Raw genomic sequence first — 21254 nt, 5'->3', positions numbered from 1 at the left:
TAACAGCATATTTGTATCCTTAGAGAAACAATAAAATGGGGGGATGAAGATGTAGGAGAGAGGAGAGAATTTCTGGAATGCAGGTTTCTAGGGGAAAAGTAGAAAGTTGTCCTTCCATAAGCTCAGGGACAGTTGGATATAGTAACAGGAAAGAAAGGCTGAATATGTGCGTAAAGATGCTGAGAAGTAGGAAGAGGTGGTAGGGGGGAAACTCATTTTTCTAAGTACAGAAAAAAGTTGATAGTGAGGATGGGAGATTAGGTGTTGTTGGTTAGAGGAGCTGTGAAATACTCATCTAGGACAGTAAGAGGACAAGGAATAGACACTGTGTTTGCCAGGAAGCAGTAGGGTTCAGAGTCATGATAGAGGTCGAGGGAGACATATCAGTGTGAGTGTACATTTTTCTCCAGGACTGATCAACTATAGATTTGGATTTAATCACAAATTAGGGAGTAATTTAAATAATTTAAGCAGAGCAAGAAGGAAGCATCAGGGAAGTGAGGGACAGCAAAAAGGTGGTAGGAACAATATTACGTGGAATGAAGGAATTGCATTGCTAGAGGAGTGAACTGCAGAGCGATCAGAATAGGATGGATGAAACAGGACAGAGAAGGGATGTGGTAATGACAAGAAGTAGTAACAGAAGTGCTTAACGAACGTTCACAAACGTTGACCTCAAGGGGGAAAAACCTTATCCCATGAATATTAGCATTTTCCTCAATATTGAGCATCTACTCTGCCACAGACCCGGATAAAGCCTCAGTATTTTCCACACATCCAAACAACGGGTGGAACAAAGGGCAAATTCCTTTCATGTATCAAGTGAGCAGCATTTAGGGAATTTCAGCAGATTACAGCATCAATGTTTAATTGAACCCATTATGCTTCATTATACAAGAATACGGGAATAGTCTCTTTTAAAAATTCCAACGCAAAACAAAAGGCCCCTCTGCCCTTCACACCTCCTTGCCTCGATCCAACGCGTCGCAGTAGGGTTAAGGAGAGCAGGTGGAGATTCACAGGCCGACCGACGCCCAGGAGCTGGGAGAGGGGACCGTAAACTCGATATCGCCAGGGGGCGCTGACCCGCCAGGCCTCCGGGACCTCGCACTCCCGGGAGGTTCAGCCCGCGCCGTCATTTTCAAAATGGAAACAAACCCGGCCCCGCCCCGCGCCCTGGGACCGCCGGGTAAAAGGGCCCGCCCCCGGCGGCCTCCGGGCCTGTTACACGGAGGTTCCTGCAGGTCAGCTACTCGTGCCCCTTTCTCTTTTGGCTTCCTCCCTGCCCACCCTTTTCTCCAGCCAACTCGCTGGTAGCCCCGCAAGACAGAGTGGAAGCCGCCGATCGCTTCCCCAGGGTTCATCACTGGGCCGCGCCACGGCCCACCCCTCCCCCGGAAGTGACGACAGACACTGCTGGTGTCCCGTCGGGCCTCGCGGCGGCGGCGCGAAGATGGCGGCGGCGGGAGCCCTGGAACGGAGCTTCGTGGAGCTCAGCGGTGCTGAGCGCGAAAAGCCGAGGCGCTTCCGGGAATTCACAGTCTGCGGCGTCGGTACGAAAGTAGGCGAGGAGGGCGCCAGCCTGTCCTTCCCCTCGGGCTCCTACCATGAGTCCCTAAACCTCTGATCCCCTGTTCATCATCCTAAGTCCACATGCCTATAACCCCGGGATCAGAGCCTCCTTAGGGTCCTATTTTGTCTTTCTCTTTTTCCTCTTTCTCTTTGTATGGATTGTCAGTCTGTCACTCTTTGCTTTCTCGGCGTCCTCAGTCTCTGTTATCCCCAGAGAACCACGCTAAGTCTGGCCTCTCTCCTTTTGCAGGGACTGTAAATGCCTTGACCGGAACCGTGAAATACAGTGAGAGCGCTGGAGGCTTCTATTATGTGGAAAGTGACAAGTTGTTCTCTGTCACCAGAAACAGGTTCATCCATTGGTAAGTGCTGTGTTCGCCAAACCCTCTGGAAGGTCGGGTTGTTCGGCGTCTGAATTTTCGTGGTTGTTCGAAAAGTGACATTCTCCAAAGCGGTAATTGACAGAAAGAGAAAGATTGTTTTCTAATATCTGAATTAAGAGAAAATTAAGGAGACCAGAATTCTAGGAGAGGTACCCTCCCAGGGTTGCACTAAAAGCAGGTGAAATGTAGCTTGGGGGATAGAGTTGTAAAGACCAGTTTTAAACGTTAACTCACTATGTTATTACAGTGCTTTACAGCTTCATTCTACAAATATGTTTGAGCTTTTACGTGTCAAGCACTGTGCTAGGTGTGCTAGGGATGAAGTAGTGAACAGAAATTACCATGCAAGATGTAGCAGTTTAGATGTGGACTCATATTTCACAGGGCAGTTTTAAGAAAAGAGACATTAAACTAATGATCACAACATAGGTATATCAATACAAATTTTTTCTACTTGCCTCATAGGAAAAGTGTAGGGGCTATGAGAGGGTCATGGGAGGATCAAGTTTTATTGGTGGGGCTTGGAAGGCCTTTAAGGAAGTCACATTTAACCTGGTATCTGAAAGGTAAATGGTTAGCTAGGCAGGGTGTTGTGAGAGAGAACAGTTAGCAAGTGGGGTCACCATATGCAAAATCCATGAGGTGGAAAGAACTTGGCAGGTTTAGGAACTAACTGAAGGTCTGTGTGGCTTAAGTGCAATGGGGAAAACAAAGTGATATGAGAGATGCTGAGACCAAAAAGTTAGGCAGGATTCATTACAAGGGACCCTGAGATCTTTTTAAGGATTTTGAATTTATCCTAGGTACACTGAACAATTATTGAAGAGTTTCAAAGGATTGCTAACGTGATCAGAATTTCATTTTTTTAAAAAATCAGTCTACTTTGTGGAAAGTGGCTTTTGGATGGGAATAATACAAAAGAATGATTTGCTTTTATGATAACCCAAGTAAGAGATACTGGTAACTCCGTTGTGGGAATGACTAGGAAAAGAGAAATAGATGAATTCAACATACACTGAGAAAGTAGATTCATTAGGACTTAATGATAGATTGACTATGGAGTGGGGGATGGTAAGGGAAAATGAAGGAGCAAGGACAACTCATTGGTTTTTGGTGTGACTCACCAGGTACATAGGGCAGGGGTTTTGAGAGATTTGAATAATTCTTTTAGATGTACTAAATGTGAAGTATCTTTGTTGCAGCCTTTTGGCAATGTCAGGTAGGTATTGAAATTTACGTGTCTCAGGCTCAGAAAAGAGACCTATATTAGAGATAAAAATCTCACTTAAGAGATATTTTTGAGTGTCTAATGTGTTTTAGTCAATGTTTAAATACTGGGAATATGGCAGGGAACAAAGCAGACAAGAGTCCCTGCTCCCATGAAGGGAAACAGCCAATAAACAAGTTACAGGAAAAAAAGTCAGTATGGTTTGTCAGGTGATAAATGGAATAGAGAATAGGCAAACAAGGTAAGAGGGACGAGAAATGCCTATGGGAGATAATATTTTATATAGGATAGTCGGGCAAGATGCACCGATATGGTGACATTTGAGCAGAGAAAGTAAAGAAATCTAGATGACAAGAATTTCATGTAGAGCATTCCAAGAAAAAAAAGTGCAAAACACTTTGAGACAGGAACTTGTATGTTGTATTCAAAGAATGTCAAAGGCCACGAATCTGTAGATGAGTGAACAAAGGATAGAGTAATAAGAAAGGTAGCCAAGGACCAGGTCAGGACTTTGTCAGTTATTTTAAGCCTTCGACTTTTACTCTGAGATGGAAAGAAGCCATTTGAGAGTTTTAAATGAAGGAATGGCATAATCTAAGTTGCATTTTTAAAGGATTACTGTGGCTGTGGGTTGAGAACACTGTGGTGGGAAAAGGGTAGGAGCATGGAGACCAGTTAGGAAGTCGGTGCCACAATCCAGACAAGAAATGATGCTGGCTTAGACCAGGGTGGCCTTGGTAGAGGCAGTGAGAAATATTCTGATTGTGGATGTTTTGAAGGTGAATTTGTTAGAATTTACTTTTGGATACAGATTTCTGGATTGAGCAACTGAAAGTTATAGAGATGCCATTAACTTAGTTGAAGGAGTGTAAGTGAAGCAAGTGTTTTTGTTTCTTTGTTTTTTGGATTTGCTGGGTCCAGGAAATCTGTTTTGGACAGGTTTCGTTTGAGACCCTGTTAGATATTCAACCAAGTGGAAGTGTTAAGGCAAAGGTCAGGAGTTTAGTGGAGACTTTGGGCAGCAGATACATATTTGGGAATTGTTGGCATTAGATGGCATTTAAAGCTGTTCTACTGAATGAAGCCACTCAGGGAATGAGTATAAATAGGGGTTTCTTAGGATCTGCAGTATGAGCATTTGGAGGCAGGTAAGTCTTTGTGGTGGGAGCTGTCCTGTACGTTAAGCAACATCCCTGGCCTCCGCCCACTACGTAGCAATCGTGCACACATGTGCACGCACAACATTCAGTTGTGAGAAGCAAAAATCTCCAGATATTGCTGTTTGTTCTTGAGGATTAGGGTAGAATGGCCCACAGTTGAGAACCACTGTGTAGATGAGGGAAGAGAAGAGGACCGAACTCTGGGTCACTCCTATATTTAGGAAGTTGAGGAACCAATGAAGGAAATGGAGAAGGAGTAGCTAGTAAGAACTGAACAAAAAGAGAGTTGTGTCCCAAAAGTCAAGGAACTGTTTCAAGAAGGAGTAGAGGGAAAAATCTATTAAATGCTGCATATAAGTCAGAGAAATGAAAATCGACATTGCACCATGGAGGACATCAGTGACTTTGTCAGGAACTGCTGAATGAAATGGGTTCAAGAGGGCGTGGAATTGTGAGCGGAGAACAACCCCTTCAAGGAGCATTGCTGTGAGGGAAGCAGCAAAGTTAAGTGGCAGTGGGAAGGTGATGGTATAGGAGATGTATAATAGTATGTTTATATGCGGGCAAGGGTAACCACTAGAGGAGAGGAATTGAAGAAGCTGAGAAGGTGAGGTGTTACAAAACACATGGATACTGAAATCATTCAGAATATGGCAGGAGAAATGAGAGTGAGCCAGGAGCTAAAGCCTTCAAGGAATGAGAGAGATCTGTACATAACTGCAGTATGCCTGGTAGCAGGTGGTATCTGATTGCCTGAGCTTCAGAGCTGAGTGGTTTGGGCAGCGAGTGAGGAATAATGGCCTAGGGGGCAACGGGAAGCAAGCAAGATAGCTGTGCTCTGCCCTGAGGCTCCACTACAAGGAGCGTGGTAGAGAAAACTTAGAGAGGGATGGGGGGTGGGCAGTGTCCTACAGTAATATCCAGCGCCTAATTTTAACCATAAGGCAGGAAAGTGAAGCGATTGTTCAGGGTTGAAGTTGAAGATCCAGAAAATTGTGCTTAGGACACACCATGAGTTACCAAAGTAGCTCTGGGGAGTCATCGGGGCTTCAGTGGGGCTTGCAGCGTTGGAAAAATGTGTACAGTGAGCAGAGAATAGGATCCAGGTCAGGGTTTGAGGGACTAGCATGTAGGGGGTCTGGTCAAGGAGAAAGAGAGGGAATGCCCAGGGGTGTCGGAGTAAAACTGGAAGAGATGGTATGGAAGTCGAAAGAGGAGAGTTTTAAAGATGGCATGGTTAAGTATGTGGATTATTGCAAAGAGGTCAAGTAAGAGAAGGACTGAGAGTCCTTTGGAATTGGTCTGGTGACTTTGGTAAGAAGAGGGTAGGTTGAAGTGTATTAGGGAGGTGAGGAAATAGAGAAAGTTTGGCTGTGGAGGGCAATGAAGAGAATGTAATAGTTGGATGGGAGCTGGAATGGGGCGATGGAAAGAGAGAGGCCTTAGAAGAGCATATTTGCATGTTGGTAGAAGGCTCTGGAAGAAGGAGAGATGGATGCAGGAGGGATATTCTTGAGAAAGTCAGAGATTGACCTTTAATTGCTGGAAGGAGACCTGCTCTTAGGGTAATATGGTAATCGAGGTGATGAGGTGTTATGGCATTCCCAGCTTGGTGCCTTCTATAGTTCCAGAGCTACTACATGGCAGTTGCACTTGGTGAAGAGTTTGCCCTGCATCCTAGCAGGAAGAAGTAGCAGAAGGAAGGGGAAGGGAAATACCCATATGTATTAAGGTCACTATAGTTTGAGGCTGTAGTTATATATGTGGAGGTCATGTTCCACCACAAGTAATGGGGGTCTGTGGCATGATTTTCATTATCGTGGAACGTAATTGCATTGAATATAGTTCTAAATAAGTGGACTGTCAAGTTTAGAAATGTCTTCATTTAAGAGTCATATAATAAGATTTGAATTTTATATTATGCTTTGTAAATCTATTTGATGTGGTTCAGGGTGTAAAAATTGGTCTGAATATGTTTATCTAAAGTTTTCAAATTGGGAGAGTTTACCAGGAAACTATTTCCATGTATTTCAATGCTACAATTAGAAAGAACAGCATAAACTTTTTAAAGAAATGTACTTTTTTTTAACAGGAAGACCTCTGGAGATACACTGGAGCTGGTGGAAGAGTCATTGGATATAAATTTGTTGAATAATGCAGTTCGCCTCAAATTCCAAAATTGCAGCCTCTTACCCGGAGGGGTTCATGTCTCTGAGACTCAGAATCATGTGATAATCTTGATATTAACCAATCAAACAGTACACAGGTTGCTTTTACCACACCCTTCCCGGATGTATAGGAGCGTAAGTTGATTAAGTCCTTTATTAGATTCCTCTGGCTGTCACACATAAGTACTGGAGCAATAGCCTTTGAAATTGAAGGAAATTTGAATTCCTTGTTAGCCCTCACCACACACAGTTTGATAGTTACTATTTAAAATGATCAGACACATTGTAGGTTGAAGAAATAGTTTTCATTTAAAAAAAATGGTTTTCTTTTTATGCTGGATGATTTTTTTTGCTCTAGAAGCTTTGGTAGCAATTGAGAAGAACTATACAAAATTAAGCTTATTCTGATTTAACAGATTTTTCTTTGTAATTACTCCACAGGAGTTAGTAGTTGAAAGTCAGATGCAATCAATATTCACTGACATTGGAAAAGTTGATTTCAGAGATCCTTGCAACAATCAGTTAATTCCAGCAGTCCCCGGACTCCCCCCTAATTCTACCACCTCGGCAGCCTGGCTTAGCAATGATGGGGAAGCCCTGTTTGCTCTACCTTCTGCTGCTGGAGGAATCTTTGTTCTTAAACTACCTCCTTACTACGTACCTGGTAAGAATGGAAACTGAACATGGATATAACTTTAAACAAGGAAAGTTGGCATAAACACAGACGTTGGAGATCCACACTCATCACTCAACACAGTAATTGCTTCCATAACATCCCGAATGCCTCACTGTTTTCTTCCAAGAGGGCATGATTTTGTACAGTGGATGAGGAACTGTAAAGCTTACTGGAATATGGGAACACATAACTAAGACAGCCTATTCTAAGGTCTCTTGTAGAGATCAGCGGACTACCTTTAGATTGAGGTACTATAACTAAAATTAATTAATGAAAACAAGGAAGTCGAGTTGCTGATATCCTGCTTCAAGCCACCACTATCTCTTGCCTGGATTATTGTATCGCGTTCCTCAATATCTCCCCAGATCTGTCCTTAACCCCTACACAAAAACTTCTCGGGCAGACTGAAACACTTAAAACCTAAACCAAGTCATGTCAGTATACTGCACAAAGCCCTCGAATGAGGGTGGTTCTTACCTCACTCTGAATCAACCCACAGTCCTTAATGTTGGCGAAGAGTGACCCCTCACCTTCTCGGCACCAGCCACATCCCTTTCTGCAGTCCCTTGAACATATGGGCACACCTTCCTCAGGGCTTTTGCCTGGAATAGTCTCCCCAGCTACCAGCTTGGCTCCATCCCTCAGCTCCTTTAGGTCTTTACTCAATGCCCCCTCACCTAGGCCTTCCCTGACCACCCTTTTCAAAATTACACACACACCCTGCCCTAGCATTCACTTTACGTGTTTTATTTTTCTCTTATTGCTAATTCTACTTAATTTATTAACTGTCTTGCTTCTCCTACCTCTCAATGGAATAAGTTCCATGAAGGCAGGATTTTGTTTGTTTACTGCTCCATCTCCAGCACCTAGCACTGCCTGACACACGAAAGGTACCCATTGATTCTTTATCAAAGAATAAAGTATTTTTTCTGAGTAATATGAGTTATTCATAAATGGCAAAATTTTTCCCTGGGAATCTAAAAAAGCTATTTTTATTGACCCAATAATGATTCAAAATATTTTAGGTGTGATATACATGAAAAGGTACAACTTCAGACTTCCTTAATACAAATGTAGAAGCCTATCACTTGTTATAAAGAGCTTATTATTGTTGCATCTTTCTTGTCTTTGGGTTTCACGAAGTATCGTGAAGAGGTGTCTTGAATGTCATTGATGTGTTTTCAATCTTTTAGGGATGGTGTCAGTTGTGGAACTGAAACAGAGTTCAGTAATGCAACGATTGCTTATAGGCTGGATGCCAACCGCTATCAGGTGAGTGCTATCTGGCAGGTAAATCAGGAGGCCTGAGAATTTAATTTTACATGGGTCAGCACCTGTTACTGCTTCCAGTTTTCACTCCAAGGCAGGGAAAGATTACGCTGGAAAGGAGAGTCTGCACAATATCACAGTCCATCTGAGGAGAGCTGCACTCCAGAGCCCACCTCATTTGCAACTAGCCACCCTGACAGCAAAAAGTAGCTTACTGTATATGTCTTCCCAATATCCATTTCAGCATTCTGCCTTGACTTGCCAAATCAATTTTGTGTAATATTTGAAGTAGAAAGTTTTTGATGATTAGGCAGGCCAGTATTCCATTTTTACATAGAGCCTTTTAAAATTTATCTTAGTAATCGATTACAAATCAAATAGAAAGTGTAGTGGTCTTATACCAACATATAAACATTTGCTCCTTCTGTTGATTAAAAGTATACATTTCTAATTTTATCTCTTAAATTGCAAATACTAACAATCAGATGATTTGCAATAGTCAAACTCTAAACTGGCCTTTTGTTTTCAGAGGTGATCAGGGGCCTTCAGATCGTCCTCTTAGCCTTGCCATTCATTGTGTCGAGCATGATGCCTTCATCTTTGCTCTGTGCCAGGATCATAAACTACGAATGTGGTCTTATAAGGTAAATGCTACATTTATAGTTTCTATAAGTTAAAATAGGACTGCAAATTGTTAGAGAATTGAAGTAAATCTTGCTGCTTCCCTTAGATTATCAGCTCACTTAGTTTGAAAATTATAGGCCATTTCCAGATTTAGACAGTTTCATTTGGCTTTATTTTTCTTATATTTCTCCCCTTCTTGTCTTTATATTTTGAAAATTATGAGTCTTAACTGAAAAGTTGAGATAACAGTACAGAGTATACCATTCACTTAAGAACAAATATGCTTTAGAAGTTCAAGTTCGTAAAATAGTTTTCAAGATTCACCAAAAAACTGATAGTTTTATCTATCAGATTAAGAGATAATTTTATCTTAGCCCTCAAAAAGAAACCTGTAGGGTCCTTCAGCAAACAAACTAGAGTGCTAGACATAGTGGATGTGTATCCTTTAAAGAGGAAGGAGATTTGTTTTCTAACCTAAATATTCTTTGATACCAGTTATTAACTCTTCTATCTCGGGCAGGACCAGATGTGCCTAATGGTAGCTGACATGCTGGAGTATGTCCCTGTGAATAAAGACCTTCGGCTCACGGCTGGGACTGGACACAAATTACGACTTGCTTATTCCCCTTCCATGGGACTCTATCTAGGGATATACATGCATGCACCAAAACGAGGACAGGTATGAAACATGACACATATCAGGTTATTCTCTATGTACTGATGTGGGGAGGAGCTGTAGATTCATTGAGTCAATTTCAGCTCTTCACACCAACCTAGATGTGTCATGTGTTGTTTCCACTGAGATGGTAGGTTTTGTGTTAATATGTGAATTAAAAGGTCTTGAAGGAGAAGTCAGGATAAAAGTGGGTAGAGAATTTAAAGGAATATGACAGGAAAAGTTAACCAAACGAGAAAGCAAATTTAGGTCTATGAAAAAATGGAGTTATTTAAGGGACATAGGGGAAGTTAATTTTTAGAAATAATTTGCTCATCATCCAAACACTAGCTGTTGTGTGAAAATGAGATATTTAGGATATAATACAATGGCATAATCATATAATAAATAGCCGTTTCTTGGGTATTGTGTTTGGCACAGTGCCCAGCCCTTTATGTACATTAACAGCAAATGCTTAGACTATGCTTACTCAGCTCACACATTACATGTTATCTACTTCCTCTTATTAACATTCCAGTGAGGTTTGTCCTCACTCTGCATGGATCCCCCATGCTGGCTGCTGCCCTGCCTGGGTGCCCACATTTCTGTTAGGCTCTGATATCCCATTCCAGGTTGCCCTCCACATTGTTTGGGCACTGATTCTGTGCACTAGGCCACCCACATGCAATGGACACCATTCTCGCCTACTTGGACTCTAATCCCCACAGCAGACTGCAGGCTGCTACTCTATGTGGACACCTTTCTAGACCTATTGAGTTTCCACCCTGTCGGGCCCTTCATATGTGTGGAAGCCCTCTCACCCTGCTCATGCTCCTACACCCTAAGCCAGGCTACTCCCAAAGGTGGACACTGTTCTCACCTCCTTGGGCTCTTGATTCATCCCATGACCCCTTCTGGGGGCTCAATAATTTGCTGGAACAACTCACAGAACTCAGAGAATCACTTACATTTGCTGGTTTATTATAAGACAAAGGATCTAGAGAAACAGCCAGATGAAAAGGTATATAGAGTGAGGTCCAGAAAGGTCCTGAGTGCAAGGGCTTCTCCATGGTATTAGGGTGGGGTATGCCACCCTCCCAGCACAGGGATGTGTTCACCAGCCCAGAAATTCTCCAAGTCCTATACTTTAGGGGTTTTTATGGAGGCTTTGTCGTGTAGGCATGAGCCATTAACTCAGTCTTTAGCCTCTCTCTCCTCCCTGGAGGATGAAGGTTGGACTGAAAGTTCCAAGCTTCCAATTATGGTTATGTCTTGCTGTTGACTAGCCCCCATCCTGAAGTTATCCAGGAGTTAACCTCATCCCTATCATCCAGGAAGTTACAAGAGACTTAGGATCTCTGTGTCAGGAACTGGGATCAAAGACCAAATATTAGAACAAAAGATGCTCCTGGTACCCATGTCATTCAAGGGATTGTAAGCGTTTTAGGAGCTTTAGTGTTAGGAACCAGGGGCAGAGAGCAATATATATATAGATAATTATTTCACAGCTCCTAAGAGAGTGTTTAAATCATACTGGAAAGTATTGCCATCTTAGTATCAAGCCTTTTACCATGAACATTGGATGTTTTTCTGTTTATTTAAATCTATAATTTTGTTATCAATGTTTTATAGTTTTCAGAATACAAATTTTGCTGTTCTTTTGATCATTTTATTCCTAGGTATTTTATTCTTTTTGATTCTATCATAAATGGAATTATTTTCTTAATTTCATTTTCAGGTGGTTCATTGCAAATTTATAGAAAAACAGTTGCTTTTTATATATTGACCACGAATCCTACAACCTTATTGAACTTTTATTAGTTCAATAGTGTTGTACTGGAATCCTTAGGACTTTCTAAAAACAGGTCTTACTACTTCCTTTCCAATATGGATGCCTTTTCTTTCTTTTTCTCCTTTTATTTCTTTGCTTATTGCCCTGGACATATACTCCAGCACAGTGTTAAATAGAAGTGGCAAGGCCTGATATCATTGTCTTCTAGCTTGATCTAAAGGAAAAAGCTTTCAGTGTTTCACTATTGAGTATATATTAGTTGTGAAATTTTCATAAATGCCATTTATTGGGTCGGGAGAGTTTCTACTCCTAGTTTTTATGAAAATGTGTTCAGTTTGGTGTTGTTATCTTGAATCACGTTAAGACGTTTTTACTCACCATTTGCTTTTGCATCATCAATGCAAATATCAACACAGTGAAAAGGCCAAATAACGTCATAGTATTATTTTGAAAGGAGTTTTAACCTCAATGACCCCCTGAAACAGTCTCAGGCACCTATAAGAGTCTGTGGACCACGTTTTGAGAACCAGTGCCCTAAAAGTTCGATCCAGAGTTGAATGTGGTATTCTAGGAGTGGTGTCAGATTGAGCAGACCTCTTACCTCCTTTGTTTTGAACACTGTGGTTCTATCAGGGAAGCTTTTTTTGGCAGCCATGTAACTCTCGTGCCCGTTCAGATTATAATGAATTTATAGTCTTTTCTCTTCTTCACTTTACAAAAACTGCTCTTCAGCATGGCTTTCTCTCCCTAATCTGCATAGTTGCACCTTTGTATTTTTTAATCTCTCATATTTTCATCCATTTCTATTAATTTTATTTGTTCTTGTTTTTCTTTTGGTTCTTTGGATTCTAAGTCTGTTAATAAGTGTATTAATTCAGTAGGTTCTCACTGATGTAATAAGCATGCTGTCTGTATTTCCATCTAAGAAATTTATAAAAATCTCAAACAAAAGTCTTGCAGTGCTTGCTTTGGCAGCACATATACTAAAATTGGAACAATACAGAAAAGATTAGCAACCAAAGGCTTGGGGGAGAGGAGAACGGGGAGTCATTTTAACACGTATAGAGTTTCAGTTTTGCAAGATGAAAAGTTTGGGAGATCGATTGCACAATAATGTGAATGTACTTAACACCACTCATTAAGGTGGTATAAATGTAATGTGTATTTGACCATACTTTTTTCAAATTAGTTTCTGAATGCTAATAACACTGATTATTTCAAATAATAAATTATCAATTTGTGTTTTAACAGTTCTGCATTTTCCAGCTTGTGAGCACTGAGAATAACCGCTACAGTCTAGATCACATTTCCTCCCTATTCACTTCTCAGGTAGGTTAGATCATCCTTTGTATATAAGTATAGGAAAGAAGAATTGACTGACTCAACTACATTATAATGAGATCGAAACCTTAAAATGAAATATTTCATGATGTATGCAAACAAAATTTTATTTTATGTGCTACTCTTTCATATGCTTTTACCTCTTCTACCAATACAAATGTAAGTTGCCTTAAACTGCTATCCTTTCTATTTTAACCTACCCTTTCTACCCCACATTTCCTCCTAGGAGACACTAATTGACTTTGCCTTAACCCCTACGGATATCTGGGCCCTGTGGCATGATGCTGAGAACCAAACGCTTGTGAAATACATCAACTTTGAACAGTATGTATCGCTTACCTCCATCATCTTCCTTACCCAAAGCAGTTTCATACTATGAATACATGAGAGCTTTTTTATATAGAAACAAAGTCAAGGGTTTGCATTTAAAGGATACAGCCCTGGGTTTGCCTATTGTTGACTGTTTTCTGAAACATCTTTTGCATTTTGTATTGTCTTACCTTTTAGTTTTAGGACAAAATGAGGAATCTTGGGGTTAGAATGAGATAAAATACCGTATTTCTTGGGAGAGACAGCATGTATCCAAAATACTTCTAACCCAGGAGGGTTATTTTTTGCTTCTCAGAAAACAGAATTTCTGATAACCACAAAGTCCAAAAGACACTGCAGCCACTTTGGATTCTCAATTTTCTCATCAAAAAGATGAAAAACAGATTGCAGATGTACAGTGCTTCTCAAACTTTTTTAAAAACAAGAGACCCTTTTCTTCAAAAGATAATGAACTCTTGTATAACAAAACTAGTGTTTAATAAGAATGAAATTATAACACAATTTAATGTGTTGATAATTCTAAGTATTAGATATATTTGGTATCTGATATTTTTAATTTACATGATACCAGTTTAAATTTTTTAATAGTCACAAAATACGTTTTTAAAGCCAATTTTGAATCAAACACTTATGTAACCCCTGAAACACCTGTGCAGGATTCCCTGGGATATAGCTTGATGTACCTGGAATAAATCAATTGAATCTTAGGGGTCCCTGATAACCCTGTATTCTAGAATAGAGTTCTGGAATGCTTGCCCCCCCCCCCAGATTGACCCTGAGCAGCCACACCTCAGAAAATCTGAGTGGACTCCGATAGATGGCATTCAAGCAAAATGATAAAAAAAACAAAGACTCTGGGGTTGAATCCTGGCCGTGCAACTTACTAGTTATGAGATATCCTAAGCCTCACTTTCCACATCTGTGAAATGGGGTTAATACATCCTTCAAAGTTATAAGGCATACACGAATAATAACTAGAACTGTACATAATATAATGTCTAGTATATAGTAAATGCGAAATAAAACTTAACTATTGTAGATTTGTGTTTGGAGTTTTAATTTCAGAAAGGTAACTTAAAACTGGCAAGAGCACTTCTGTAAAACCAGACTCTGCTTAGAATAAGTTTCTCTTTTCTGAAACATTTTTAATAGAATTGATCAAGCAGTCATCACAGGGTTTCAGGGATGGGACCCTCCCTGCCCAGATACTGCCAACAGCATAAGCTTCATCTTTATCATTTTTGTGTAGACTGATGGACTTTTTTGTCTGTAGTAATGTTGCAGGTCAGTGGAATCCGGTTTTTATGCAGCCTCTGCCAGGGGAAGAGATCGTTATCAGAGATGATCAGGAACCCAGAGTAAGCAATGCTCAAGTCTTATACATAACAGGATGATTTGCCCTGATCATTAGTTTGAGAGGAACCAGTTGTATTAGAAGTTTTTTGCTGTAGATGAAAGAAATTCACCTCAAACTGACTTAAGCTTGTGCAGCCAAGAAGTACAGTTACCTGGCTTCCGCCATGGCTGGACAGTGCTTTTAGGGCTTGATCTATCTTCTGTCTGTGTTCTGCTTTCTTGTTGGGTTTACTCTCAGGCAAGCTTCCTGATCCTGTGCATTCTGTGAATGTGAAGCAACCCCAGAGGAATGAGAGCATCTCTGTCCCAGGTCCTGAAATAGACACCCACTGGCCTACTTGAGTCATGTGCTAATTCCTGACACTGTCACTTTGATCAGAAGAAATAGACTAGTCTAGCTTGTCATGGGAAACATGTCCAGCCTGGGTCTGGCTCTTGTGGAGGGAGGTTGGTGAAATTAGTTGTGGAGGAGTGGTTCCCCAGAGGAAGATAAGGGATTCGTTAGTAAAAGAAGGGGAAGTGGATTCTGGGCAGGTACAAACACTAGTTGTCCACTGTACTAACCATGTTGGTACATGCGTATAAACTAGAAATAAGGTAAATTCTGATAGAGCTATATGCTATGGAAGAAAATGGCTTTAAAAGGTAAGGCAATAGAGGACAAAACAGGTCAGTCTGTTTTCCAGGGATACTCTCACGATAAATGGAAGAAAAAGTGTTCAGTTGATACCTTATTATTAAAATAAGATTAAAAATTATGGGCTGTGAGTCTCAAACAGAGACTCATAATTGGACGGAAATCCTACTTTCCAGATATGAAATTGAATATTGCTATGTTTTTAATAGCAAAACTTTATTGGCACTTCACTTTTGTCTAAAAGCCAAAATTATATGCTGAATATTAAAATCCTTGTTTTTCTCCTTCATCTTGGTCATTTTATCATCCCCCAGAACCTGAGTAGAAGGAAGGAAACTTGAATGAAGATTAGTCTCAGGTTTGCTACTTACTGGCAAATCTGGCTTATGAAATTTGGTCAAAGTAATTAGGCAATGTGAGATTATTTATCTTTTTCTCTCTAATTCATTTCCCTACTTGAGAGCTTATTACAGTTATTTGTTTTTACGTATAATGCCTGTTATTCTTGGTTCATTTTCTTTAATATGTGAGCCATAGAATGAAGTGGATGGTGTAGAAAGCAGTTTAGTTTAATTGTTCTCTTACCACTACATATTGCCAGTAACCTAGATCCACCTCTTCCATTTAAGATTGTGTTCACATGAGAAATGCCCAAACCCATGTGGAATTTTTGTAAGAGTTTATTTGAGCCAAATAGATGACATATGCCTGGGAGCAAGGTCTTAAATGCTCCCGAGAATAACAGTTTTGCAGCTGCTTTTATGCATTTGAGATTAAGGAAGAGTACATGGAGGTGAGAGATTGGATTGCAGGATAGTTACCAAGATTATGTGCTCTGTAGAGGGTAGTTACAGCTTATTTCTAAGGTGTGTTAACCTAGATGCACAGGAACAATGGACAGTTTATTAAGGCAAAGTTAAACCTTTTACTAATGAAGTTATACGCTTGGGGCGTGACTACTCACCCGCAACCTGCCCAGTCAGGAATTTATGATCAGTCCCCCCCCCCCCCCCCCGGTGAGGGTTACCTTCCATAGAACCCCTTTTTTCATCCGCAGTTGGGATTTGACAAGCTGTTTTCCAGTAGAACCCAGTGAGGCGCTCCTGAGGAGCACTGTGTTTTCAGAATAGTACATCTAGCCATCTTCACTTTTCAGTGTGACAATGTAGATATGCTCTACTACTTGTTATTGCTCACATGTAGAGAGGCCAGGTTTCCACGTTCATACACTAGAAACTCAACTTTGAAGCTAAGGTGTTGAATTCTTCAAATTTTTCCAAATTGTATCTTTTTAGAATGACATTAATTTTTATTTTTAACATTCTAACAGGAGATGTATTTGCGGACTCTATTTACCCCAGGACAATTCGTAACTGCAGCTTTATGTAAAGCTTTACAGGTAAGTGGGAGAATAATGTTCATCCAAGACTATCTCTTAAAAAAACAAAAAAAGAGACATTTTATTACTATTGTATAATTACTGATTGCTATTAATTTTTGTTGTTTTGCATATAGTAAACACTAAGTATATTTCTGCAGTTGCATAACATTTTAAGGTTTTCTTATAGTTACCATTTATAAATGTGTTTATAAATACTATTGTAATTTTTATAAATGTTCTTTCCATTAAGCAAGACTGCCAGTGGGAAGGTAGGATGAGAACTTTCCCAGTGACTAGTGAAGCATGTCAGTAGTAAAAAGAGAAACTTGTGCCTACCCTGTTATAAAAATATATTGTATCATGCTACATATAATCTCTATACTTGAAAGAAATTTAAAATATTTTCCAGTTAGTTTTGGTGGTACTTTGTTTTTAACCCTTTTGTTAGTACAATGAAGATCTAAATGGCTCAGGTTCAAGGAAACTCTAAAAATCTTAGCTTCAAAATCACATGGATTAAGACATGCTTATAACTTTTAAAAGGATTCTTTAAAGAATAGTCACTCATAGAATCAGAAAATGCCTTAGAATCTCCTGATCCGACCTCCCATTACAAAGCAGAGATATTTTCTGTGGCTTCTCTAAAAGAAAGCTGTTCAATTTCTAGATGTCTCTGCGTCCATTGAAGAGTTTCTCACTAGCTCTTGTGAGTTATTGTTCCCGAATTGTGTTATTTAAAAGTTCTCAGTATTGGATGAAATTTAACCCCCATCCTTTCGATGGCTTCTTTGTTTGGGAGCTTTATAGAATATGTCTCTTTTCTATAAAGCAACCCTTCAGATATTTTAAGGCTCTCTTAATATATTGTCTTTCTCCAGACTAAATACACCCAGTTCTGTAACTTTCAGGTAATATAGTTTCTAGACCCTGGACTTTTCTTCTACGTATATTCTCGAATATCTGACTATTTCATGTTTTCTGTTTTCTTTCTAAAAAAGCTTTAGAATGACATGGTCACTTTGTCCTATGGTGTTTTTTCTTTCATCTCATCAGCACTTTTTTCTTAACAATAATCCAATGTATAATATTACTTCTTTGGATATTTCTTGCACAGTGAGACATTAAATTATCAGTAAGGCATTAATCAGATGCTTTCCTTTTGCAGAATTATTTGCAGTAGTGAGCCAGCCTCGTCACTCCTTTCGCTTACCTCTGTGCCAGTCTCAGGATGTATATGTTTAGTATGGTCTTACAGCTTTCTTCTGGCTGAGCAATAGCTGTTCTGTTTCTTTTAGCTTTTCGTAAAGATCCAAATGTGCCAAATTCCATAATTGAATTGAAAGAATCCACAATTCCTTCATATTTGTGGATTTCTGTAGTTACTCTGGTCTATGTAAACTTTTTCAAACTTGCTATACTTTCGCTTATAGAAATTACATGGACAGCGTCAGGGGTAAATGTGTATTCTGGGCATGTACAGTCTCTATTGGATTGTTGTCTATTGCTTCAATGCCTTCTAAAACTATAAAGTATTTTTCGTTCAGTTTGGGGTATTATGTAACCCACTCCCATTTCTCCTTTAATTTTAGATTTTCTGTCGAGGAACTGAGAGGAATTTAGATCTCTCCTGGAGTGAACTAAAGAAAGAAGTTACTTTAGCTGTTGAAAGTGAGGTGAGTTTGGATAAAGAAAGAATATATTCTTCCATTTTGATGTTGGCAGATTGATACTGAGGAACTGTTAAATTATTCACTGGAACTTGTTAGTAGGAAGTATAAATGTTTAAATCTTTTATTTAGAGAACTAGATACCTATTTACATAGTCTATGGCTTATAATGCATATGTATCATTACTAAATATTAAAGGAATATTCATTGGCTGTAGCTTAGTAAACTACTAGACTGTTATGTTTGGGGATAGAAAGATTTCAAATGGTATCAAGTTTTGTTTTGTTTTTTTTCTTTGCCAGCTCCAAGGAAGTGTAACAGAGTATGAATTTTCCCAGGAAGAGTTTCGAAATTTACAACGGGAATTCTGGTGCAAGTTTTATGCCTGCTGTCTTCAGTATCAAGAAGCGCTCTCTCATCCTCTTGCCCTACTTTTGAATCCTCACACAAACATGGTGTGCCTGCTGAAAAAAGTAAGGGAACTGAAGCATACAGAAAAACTTTTAGACAGTTCACCAGGTCTTTCAGAATGCTAGTCTGTTGTATGTCACAGTTAGCTTTTAGGACTTCGTTTTGTTTTTGTTTTTTTCCTAAAATTATAGTTCATTTGTATTTAGATAGTTTCTGCATTATTTATACTTTTTTGCATTTCATTTACCTCATCTACAGAAGTGATTTCAAACTTAAGGTTTAAGAGTTACAAGAATAGCACGAAGAACTTCTGTATACCCAGATGCACCGTTTGTCAACTTCCACGTGCTTTTCTTCTTTCAATAATTTTTTTTCCTGGACCACTTGAGAGTTATAGACATTGCACCCCATTGACATTATATATTTTAGCATATATCAAAGATCAAGGATATTCTTATATAACCACAGCGCAATTTAACTGTCAAGCAACGTGATTGACATATACAGTTCATGTTCATATTTTACCAATTGTACCTATTATTTTTCTTGATCTAGGATCTAGTCCAAAAACTTGTGTATGTTTATTTGTCATGTTTCTTTAGCTGAATCGAGACCTGTCGTCTGCCTTTCTTTATCTTTCATGACATCAACGTGTTTTGAAGACTATATCTTTTTTGAGTGTCCATTAATTTGGATTGTCTGATGTTTCCTTGTGATAAGATTCGGTTCATAATTTTATACCTTTAAACATTCACTGAAAAGAATATAACTGGAAGATTTGTTTTTCCAGGGGTACCTGTCTTTCTTTGCACCTTCCTCCTTAGTGGATCATTTGTATCTCCTGCCTGATGAGAACCTTTTGACAGAGGATGAGACGACTATATCTGATGGTAATAGTTATTATGTCCGTATTTAATCCCCTTTCTATATGAGCCCTATGTTTTTTTTCAAATGGATGCAAAAAAACATTGTTTGCCACTGTGACCTTTCCTGATTAGGTCATACTGTAGATATTTTAAGGAAAACTTAAGAGACCTAAGCATCTCCAAGACCTCACATAGATCCTTGGTATTTAATTATTAATATTTTATGTTAGCATAATATTAATCAATTCTTCATTGGCTTGAGATGTTTAATGTTAACTTTCTCTCACAGATGTGGATGTTGCTCGAGATGTCATATGTCTTATAAAATGCCTTCGGCTGATTGGAGAGTCAGTGACTATGGATATGTCAGTAATGATGGAGATGAGCTGTTACAACCTACAGTCTCCAGAAAAAGCTGCAGAACAGATTCTGGAAGATTTGATCACTACTGATGTGTAAGGAGAATTTAGGGTAAAGTGCATTTCCTAATGGAAATTTAGCAATTTTTAGCGTCCAAGTCAGGTTTTTCATGTACATTCAAATATGTACAAAGTAGTGGCTTAAAGTTACAGGGAGTTGCCATGATTCTTAATTGGTGTTTTCAGCTTTTAAACAAAATCTAACACATGAATTCAGGTCTGTAAATAGACTCATAAATTATGGTCTAGCTAGTAACTTTTAACTGACCTATAAATTTTAAAGCACAAAAGTATTTTTCTCACATTTATATTGTCATGTATAAAAAAATAAGGAGAAATTCAATACGTGGAGTGAAAGTATGTTATATGTCACAGTGATTATCTCTACTCCTTTGTTATGTGACTAGTTTTCCTGTTTCATAAACCATTTAGCTTTTAGGACTTATATGGTTTGTCTGATGTGGTCTTGGTAGTAATAGGAGTTTTTTGCTTGTTCTTATAGAGAAAATGTAATGGAGGATATTTGTAGTAAACTTCAGGAAATTAGGAACCCAGTCCATGCCATTGGGCTTCTCATACGGGAAATGGATTATGAAACAGAAGTGGAAATGGAAAAGGGCTTCAATCCAGGTAAATGACAACAACAAAGATGTCTAAGATTTCTAAAAAACAATGATAAATTTAACTCCTTTTTTTTTTTTTTTTTTTTTTTTTTTGATAAATTACAGCTCAGCCTTTGAATGTTCGAATGAATCTTTCCCAGCTTTATGGGAGTAGCACAGCAGGGTATATTGTATGCAGAGGCGTGTGCAAAATTGCCAGTACTCGCTTCCTCATCTGCCGAGACCTTTTGATCTTGCAGCAGCTATTAATGAGGCTAGGAGATTCAGTAAGTACTACTCAAGGGAAAACTCGTGAAATCTAAAACTAGGTGTTACCCCAAGGCGCATAACGGAAAGTCAGCTCTACCCGCACGGAGACTTTTGTCTTTGTTCACTGCTTTGTCCCCCATGCTTGACTCTTAGTAGTTGCTCTATAAATAGTTGTGAATTAGGAATGAGTAAGCATTGTAATCCAAAATTATAAATCAAGAACATAGGTGAAGCAGATTGTCTCACTATTACCATTTGTATGTCTAGTGGTGGGAAATGTTCTCAAATTGGCTCTCCCAAAATTGAGTATTATTGGTACTGTTTTTGGATCTGATAGCTATGGAGGAGAGAATAAGGAAAAAAAACTGCCCTCTTTCTGCAATATAGGATTTACCCCAAGCACAGTTTTGAGATTGCGGAGTTTGTCGTTAGGATTCTCCCAATTC

The 21254-nt window shown here is 39.2% G+C and overlaps 1 protein-coding gene and 1 long non-coding RNA gene across 2 annotated transcripts in view; one reads left to right on the top strand and one right to left on the bottom strand.

The window, feature by feature from the left end:
* The window catches only part of LOC107511829, a 59112-nt gene extending 57982 nt beyond the window's left edge, over positions 1–1130 (bottom strand). Inside the window, exon 1 of the long non-coding RNA XR_001597145.2 lies at positions 963–1130. This is a non-coding gene — a long non-coding RNA (uncharacterized LOC107511829). The remainder of the gene's footprint in view (positions 1–962) is intronic.
* Positions 1131–1237: 107 nt separating this feature from the next.
* The window catches only part of NUP160 (nucleoporin 160), a 38587-nt gene continuing 18570 nt past the window's right edge, over positions 1238–21254 (top strand). Inside the window, exons 1-17 of the mRNA XM_016146594.2 lie at positions 1238–1553; positions 1823–1934; positions 6436–6646; positions 6953–7175; positions 8381–8459; positions 8986–9100; positions 9601–9759; positions 12779–12856; positions 13095–13192; positions 14472–14556; positions 16522–16590; positions 18162–18245; positions 18543–18713; positions 19442–19541; positions 19807–19972; positions 20439–20566; positions 20665–20825. Coding sequence (XP_016002080.2) covers positions 1454–1553; positions 1823–1934; positions 6436–6646; positions 6953–7175; positions 8381–8459; positions 8986–9100; positions 9601–9759; positions 12779–12856; positions 13095–13192; positions 14472–14556; positions 16522–16590; positions 18162–18245; positions 18543–18713; positions 19442–19541; positions 19807–19972; positions 20439–20566; positions 20665–20825 — 2139 coding nt within the window. The 5' untranslated portion in view covers positions 1238–1453. The remainder of the gene's footprint in view (positions 1554–1822; positions 1935–6435; positions 6647–6952; positions 7176–8380; positions 8460–8985; positions 9101–9600; positions 9760–12778; positions 12857–13094; positions 13193–14471; positions 14557–16521; positions 16591–18161; positions 18246–18542; positions 18714–19441; positions 19542–19806; positions 19973–20438; positions 20567–20664; positions 20826–21254) is intronic.

The sequence above is a fragment of the Rousettus aegyptiacus genome, unplaced genomic scaffold, assembly GCF_014176215.1.
Source record: "Rousettus aegyptiacus isolate mRouAeg1 unplaced genomic scaffold, mRouAeg1.p scaffold_m13_p_5, whole genome shotgun sequence".
Classification (NCBI taxonomy): domain Eukaryota; kingdom Metazoa; phylum Chordata; class Mammalia; order Chiroptera; family Pteropodidae; genus Rousettus; species Rousettus aegyptiacus.
The sequence above is the reverse complement of the archived record's forward strand: the minus strand, read 5'-3'. Positions and strand labels throughout refer to the sequence as shown.